Raw genomic sequence first — 8,307 nt, forward strand, 5'->3', positions numbered from 1 at the left:
CTAAAGAAGTTGTTGCGTGTCTAGTGCGTACTAGAACATACATACGTTTAAGAAAAAAAAATCAAGAAATTGTTCAAAATAATATATTAAAGAAAAGAGCAAAAAAATTAAAAAGATTAAGTAACAAAGAAAATGTACTTGTTCAAATAAAATAAATAACACATGTTATGATTTAAAGATACGTTTAAAGGTACGTGATAAGTTATTTCGTATTTTGAACATAAAAATATACTTACTCAAATAAAAGAAAATAAATAACATATATTATATACAATATGTATTTATTATTTTATTATTACTTTTACATAATAACATTTATATATTTTTACCTTTTATTAACCTTAATGTATTTTTAACTTTTTATATCTTTTTATTGTTGTATTATTAATTACACGATTTTTTAGAGCATTATTTATAGTGCGATCTTAGTACGGCGTTTAAATCTCGCGCGACATTTGTGGGCAGAATTTGATTGGGTGCTTCATATTCAAACGCCATTATGCGCAATGATTCACCTTGTTTCTTACACCATGGCTTGGAGCACGCAGCACATGTTCACCGTGAAATTGTCGTTACGTCGCGAGTTCTTTATTCTGAGTTTATGTATAAATGCGTCAACTTAAATATATATCAATTGTATTATCACTAATCAACTGGCGTAATTAATTCAATCATCCCGAATATAATAGTATGTAATACTTACAATGTTTTAGAACATAAATAGTCTGCACTCGATTATTCATATTATCGTTGGTCGTTGTGATTAAATTATTTTACAAGAAATGATTAGGTTAATACTTTTTCTCTGATTCAACAATTCTGTTTCGTAAAATACAATTTCATATTTATTTAATTTATTATATTGTAAGAATATCGCAGCACGACGAGTAGATTTATTATGTACACACGCGATTTCTTGAAGAGGGCAAACTGTGAGGGAGACTTAGGGAAGAAATGAGCCAGCAGGAGAAACGTGAAGAGCACAAGGATTTTTAAGAAGGACAAGACTTTGTTTAGCTTCCTTCGTTGAGTTCTCACAAAAGAATGCCATTTACGCGCCGGCTTCTTCCTCCCATGCGTCGACTTCCGTCCGCGCACGGAACTACTTCTTCGGGGATCAATCAGGGGCTTTAGGCATGATATTCTTACACGAGCGAGGTCCTTTGAGTATATAATACATGGAAGTGGAATGCCTTTGTCTTTTTAGACCGCAAGTGAGTCCAAAAGTGGCAAGGAGTGCGAGAAAGAAAGGTATACGAGCGGTATACCACGTGATACTTTGTCCTCTCTGTCTGTCGAATGATTGACGCATGCACAGAGAGAACGAATATTACTCGTCTACCTTTCTCTCTCGCACACATCTTGGACACAGTTTTCGAGCCAACATTCCCTCTCCATGTCTATATACTCAAAGGCGAGAGCGCATAAGATAGCCACTGGCGCTAACCGATCCTGTAGCTCTCTCTGGCGGGAATTCTACTAACAAGGGGAACACCAGACATGGCCCCCTCCGATTTGGCTAAATTTTATACATATAATAGTTCACCACTGCCACTAATTTGTGCTAAAAGGATACGACGCACCTCTCAAGCATTCGTGAGAAAAACGGATTTAAAGATTTTCATGTAGGTAATGTACTCATCAGTAAGAGTGAATCCGCAACAAGCAGCGTGGCATAGCGAGTAAGGCGCCTGACTGTAATGTTGCGAGTTGCTGGTTCGAATCTTATTTTTACTAATTTTTTTTCATTTATATTGCATCGTATTATTATGTATTTTTTTATATTTAACCTGAAAATTAATATTTTTATTATCAGCCAAATCGGAGGGGGCCGTGTCTGGTGTTCCTCTTGTAAGCATACTTTCTACGTGAATCTCTAAATCTCTTACAATATTATATTTATTTCTTTACCTAAATAATAGTGAACATAATTTTTTTCACAATTACATTGTTTTCTTTGCAAAACATTTATTTTTATCCGACTAAATTTAATTTTTGTCTTCCAGACATTTAAATCGTATTTTTTAAATGATATTATTTTTTATCGATATACTTATCGATTTTCGTGAAACTAATAAATAACTGACAATTTCTTTGTTACTGCTTACTTTTACATTGAAAAATTCTTTTTAAAACATATTTTTCAGATCAATACTCGTTGAAAAAGAATTAGAACTCCATCTATACATATATTACATTAAAATTCTGAAAAACTTGGATGTTAGCTTTATAAAGATATTATATTGAAAAGCACAAAGCGATCATAAAAATACTATTCAAATATTTGAAATTTATGTTTCCTTGGTCTCACTGTAAATAATCTAATTTTTTGGTTTTATTACGTACGGCATTAATTAAAAACTAATACTTTGATGGCATTAATTTTGCTTTGACATGCTTGCTTCATCAGAAATATTAATATTCACAATAAATATGATACTCCCATCGTTCTATTCTAATACCATTGCAATTTTTTAAATAATGCTCGCATGATTATACAAAATAAAGCAACAAAAATTATTACCACCTTGAATATCTTCAAAGCTGAGACTATAAGAGAAAAATTTATTCAATAGAAATTACATAGTATAGAAACGATCGTCTTATGGTGATAACTTTTTTCTAAATGGATTAAGTTCAAAGATTTGAAGATTATTTTCCTATAGCGCAGAGCTATGTCCTAAAGACGTTCCCAGGACGTCTCTCAGATAAAGTCTGCTATGTGAATTGTTTTGAACATATCCAAGATGATAATAGCGCACCTGTACATAAAAGGTAACAATGCCACATACAAAATAACATCCATCATTTTAATCGCAAACAGTGCAATGCTGAAAATTATTTTTATTTTGATCAAAGTAATTCATGCGCATATTCGATTCATGTTATAAATATTATAATGTATAGAAATAATGCGCTATAATATACAGAAGTAGAACAAAATTTTCATCTTTTGGATTGCATATTACATGTCAATATTGCGCTATCTATAATAACATTATTATTTATATATATCCGATATCACATAATTGTCTCTTGAGTGTCTCTTATATATATATATATATATATATATATATATATATATATATAAAAAAGAAATTGAACACAGTAGTTCAATATATAAAATTGTATATTATCTGTCCTTTATCTCTTGCCATTTTTTACACAATGCTACAAAACATGAAAATTACGTTATAATAATAATTTTGTATTTGGTGCGTATTTCGAGATCTATTTAAAGTAGTTTAGAATATGCTTCGTTTTCAGCTTCTTATAGTATTCAATGTGACATATATGTATGTGTATGTATATATATAGGTATGTGTATATGCATAACACACACACACACACAATATGTATATGTGTACATATATCGAAGTACATGTTACATTACTTATATCCATATGTGTAACTCCGAGATTAGAATACATATTCGTACATCCCAAAATACGATGTCTTGCTATTGCTATTCAGACATGTCTAAAGGACATTGTTTTGAATATTTTTTGGATTTTTACATGTATATACAATCAAAAGTATTAATGCCGTCGAATATGACCGCATGTGCAAAAAGACTTCACTATTTGTTTGTCGATCCTTTCCATTCGTTCACAAAATATAATAAGTAGTTACGGCTACATTAATAATATAAACAAAAAGTACATTTCATAAACATTAAAAGAATTAAACAAACTAATGTTGCATTAACTACTATACAAGCGTTAAACTTTTTTCTATCATATGTCTTTTACAAGATATCATTGATATATTTTATAATTATATAATACATATTAAAAATGAAACATTCTGTATACGTGCGAGCATGTATGTGCATATTATTTTGCCATTTAATGCTAGCCTCTTAACACATTAATATACCACATATATATATATATATATATATATATATATATATTTATCTTTATAATAATAGGTAATATTTTATTAATTTCTTGGAATACTTAAAAAATTGGATGAATAAAAAAATATTTAAGATAAAAATTGTCTGGATTAAAGAGTAAGGAAAGATTGTATAATTAAAAATATGGATGTTTATTTTTAAAAAATTAATTAGCCTTTTATCTCTTAAATAACTTAAATTCATTCAAAAATAAAGTATCAAAAAACCTTTTCTCTATTAAGATACAGCTTTTGTCCGTAATAATTTTTATCGTTATCATTTAAGTTTTGAGTATTACATTACGTCATTCAAAACTAAATATTTACTGCATACGTACATGCATGCGTGCATGAGTCGTATGAGTGATGTGTGTTAATTATGTATATTGTATGCGGTACATATATATGCACACATATAAACACACGCATATACACACACATATAAAATTTGCAATCTTTGTTAACCTTGAATAATTATAATCATTGAATCCGCTTTCATACAAACTATAATTACGCATCTTCAAAAATATGCAGTTCTATTCAAAAATGAAAACTTGGTGACCATAAAATTTCCCTAACACCTTCATGTAGAAAAAAATAATTATGTATCAGAAAGGTATAATTCTTGAAATATTTCAATTTTGTCTAATAATATTTTTTTATTATTATTACCCTTTTTAGTATTATGTAGTAGTATTTACCTATATACTTTATATACATATATTTCTCTTTCTCTCTCTCTCTCTCTCCCTCTCTTCCCCCCCACTCCTCTTCACCCCATCTCCTCTCTTTCTCTCTCACACCATACACTTGTACATGCTCGCGCACACACACGCACACGCCCACGCACACACACACACACACACACACACACATACATACACACAACTTAATATATGACGTTGTAATATAGAAAACTTACATTGCAATATTATAAAACGCGTAAATGTAGCATTGCATCAATTTTCGCCTTCACGCAACTGATCCTCAGCTTTTCCTTTTACTGAGTATACAACGATAACAACGATTTGCACGTTACAAATAGAACACGCTATGATTGGCATCATACACTATCAGGACTGCTAGTTTCTTGGTCGCCTTGCTCGGGCTCTTCGGCCTCCCCCTCGTCACTTTCGCTTGGACTTGGCTGTTCTAGTTGATATTGATTAAAGCTGTGCATTGATGCGTGATTTTGATGCTGGTGATGCAGCAGATCATGATGATGGTAACAATGGCGCCGATCATCAACAATTCGCTCTGGTGGCAGTTCATTAATTGGCATATTACGTGATCGCCGGCGCAATCTACGATGGCAGATCAGACAGAGCATCAGGATCACCAAGATACTGCCAACCGCATAAGCTATCGGCATCGTGTAGTCTACCGGTACAGCTGCGATGCCTGCAATTCGCGTTACAATATGCATCCGCATAATAAAAATAATTTTATAGGATATTTTTAAAAAACAGTCTAACACTTTAATAACATAGAATACCTCATAAAAAAAATGTCGAATCAATAGTCATATAAGTAAAAAAACTAAGTCTTGACAAAGATATAAAAGTACAATAATTAATTTACGGTTTTAATATTACCTACACAGCACGAATGGCTGTTTGCCGGCTAATAGTCGACTTTTTTCAGTCAGGTTAAAGCCGACTATTAAAGTCGACGTTAAGCCGTCTATTTCTAGGTTGGTTTTTGTCAACTTTAACTGTCGACTGCAAGTCGACTTAGAGTCAACCATTTTTAAAAAATTAAAATCGTCTTTTACTGAATAATTACAAGACTGTCGCTAAATAGCGTTTGCTGGTATCTGTTTCTCACATTTAAAATTTGTCGAGCTCCTCTATATAACCAATGTCAAATCGAAGTTCGAGGACATATCATAATTATTTGTACATTATTCGTGTATGCACTTAGTGCGAGATAAATAATGTTTTTGTAACATAAGCTAATAATGAGTATAAGTACCTAATGGTCGCTAAGAAAAAGGCGAAGATATTTTTAATATTTTTCAATTAGAATATTCTCGGAATTGGTTTAATGTAAAATATATTAATTTTTTACTCGTTATACAAAGCTTGCGTGGTTTTTACCATAACTTAATCAATGTTGGCTTATGGTATTGGCTAAAAGTCAACTTATTGTCGGCTAAAAGTCAACCTAATCGACATAACCTAGTTGGCAAATAAAAAATGTCGGCTTATAGTTGCCATAAAGTCGACTTAAAGTCGACTGACACGGCTGACTTACAACCGACTATAGTCGAGACATGTGTCGACTGTTAGTCGGCTATAAGTTGACATTTAGTCTGACTTTGAAGTCGACTTTAGACTTCTTCTGCCGACTGGCAGCCGACTAACAGTCGACTTCGTGCTGTACAGATAACTTATTTGTATTTTACCAGTTTAGCATAAACTCTCTACAAATCGATTCTTTGTGTATGCATGTGAATGTGCTATTATTTTACATACTAAAAGACAAATATTAAGTTTATGTCCTTTATCTTATATTTTGATAAAAGTATACATATCATTCAATGTCTTTTCTATCTATCTAAACAAAGGACATGTTAAATCAATACTATTGGTATTGGTCTTCTTGAATTTATTGTTGACGTTTTTCCGTGATTATGATTGGTTCTCTCGCTGCGCTAACTTCATGAGCGGCTGTTGTTGCATGTTTTAACAATTATTGTGTGTATTAAGGTTGATGTATAATAACAAATTATAGTAAAAAGTAAGTATTAGGCTGCATTCCCATTCGAAGAAAAAAAACAGCGGAACGGAATAGTTACGGAAAAGAGATATGGTGGAAGTTATAAGCTAATCGGAGTAATTCCGTTCCAATTCCGTTCCGCTTTTTAATAGGTGGGTTCTCACATCACCAAACATTTTCAGAACGGAAAATAAACGGAATAATTATTAACTTCGAAAATTTTGAAAAGATCGTGTGAAAGGGCATGGCAGAATAAATATGTGTGCTGTCCCCGCATGAATTCGGTTGAGATTTTGACTATAAGTTTGCAGATGTAAGAATGAATTTCGAAAAAGATTATATTCGAAATAATTTTTTATAGAAGTTATGAGAATAAAATTGAAAATCAATAAAATGAATTTTCTCTTTAATGGATGAACCGATTTTGACGAAAAAAATATATATTAAGGATTTCAATGGAGCGATGTTTCAACAAAATTATGGAAATTTTTTTTCTAAAAAAACTAGTTGAAAAAATTTTTATTTCAAATTTTTTTTAATGGATGTATTTGAGACACTACAATCATTTCTTATTAAAAAAATTTTTGTCTTATCTAATACAACATATTTAATTTTCAAAACAATTGAAAGGGTACATCATAGTTTAAAAAAGGGGGAATTTTAAAGTTTAAGCAGGTCACGTTTTATGTAACGAGCATTGCCTTGCTCTTATTTATATGACTCATCCAAAATCAACTTCAACTATCCAAAATTTAAGCTAGAGCTTAGCTTTAGAAGAAGCAAAAAAAACTTACTTTTGTAGACAAATCTTGAGCCTTAAGGGGGAAGTCCGGTTTAACATGCTGAAAAATTAGGTGACTTTTTTGAAATTTTTTTAAGGAAACTATTCAACCAATCCTTTTGAACTTTGTAGGGTAATTTCTTATACTATTAAACTAACAAAAAAATTTTTTTTCCAGAAAAAAGTATTTATTATGCAAGTAATAATAACATTTATTCGGCGGTGATGGTGTTTGGCAGCATACAAGATAATTCAAAAACTATAATTCATCCGATTAACTTGGGTCTTTGCACACATCTGCACAAATACTTCCCTAATAACTTGAACTACAGTTTATAATATTATTTAATTAAATAATTTTTATTGAATAATAAACATGAAAAATTTTTTATCAAAATCGCTACTTTTTTTTCTAAATGTCGCGATTTTTACAATTTCGCATTTTCTTTAAAAATAGGTTCAGTTAATGCGTAAACTCTTGATAACTTTTGACAATAATCTTTTCTGGATTTTTTATTTCAGACAAATACAAGTGACTACATTGCACGCCGCCAAACACCGCCGACGCGCCAAATAAAAAGTTATTATTACTTGCATAATAAATACTTTTTTCTGGCAAAAAAATATTTTTTAGTTCAATAGTATAAGAAACTACCCTGTAAAGTTCAAAAGGATTGGTTGTGTAGTTTTCTAAAAAAATTCCAAAAAACACCTAATTTTTCAGCATGCTACATCAGGCTCCCCCCTTAAGAGGATGCTGAAAGGTCGGCCAAATTTATACAAGGTCGATAAAGCAAACTCTTCAGTGTCAGTGATATCTCTAAATGAACTTCTTACAATATCTTCTGGTCTCACTCAAACACGTGGAATGTCCTTATCTAACTTATTGAAGTACCATCTCTTGA

General features: G+C 31.1%; 1 protein-coding gene across 1 annotated transcript in view; it reads right to left on the reverse strand.

Annotated features, from left to right (window-relative positions):
- Nucleotides 1–4,760: 4,760 nt before the first annotated feature.
- Nucleotides 4,761–8,307, reverse strand: part of LOC105458758 — a 12,852-nt gene continuing 9,305 nt past the window's right edge. Inside the window, exon 2 of the mRNA XM_011704280.1 lies at nt 4,761–5,301. Within this exon, the coding sequence (XP_011702582.1) occupies nt 4,964–5,301 (338 nt within the window). The 3' untranslated portion in view covers nt 4,761–4,963. The remainder of the gene's footprint in view (nt 5,302–8,307) is intronic.

The sequence above is a fragment of the Wasmannia auropunctata genome, unplaced genomic scaffold, assembly GCF_000956235.1.
Source record: "Wasmannia auropunctata unplaced genomic scaffold, wasmannia.A_1.0 LD334335.1, whole genome shotgun sequence".
Taxonomy (NCBI): Eukaryota; Metazoa; Arthropoda; class Insecta; order Hymenoptera; family Formicidae; genus Wasmannia; species Wasmannia auropunctata.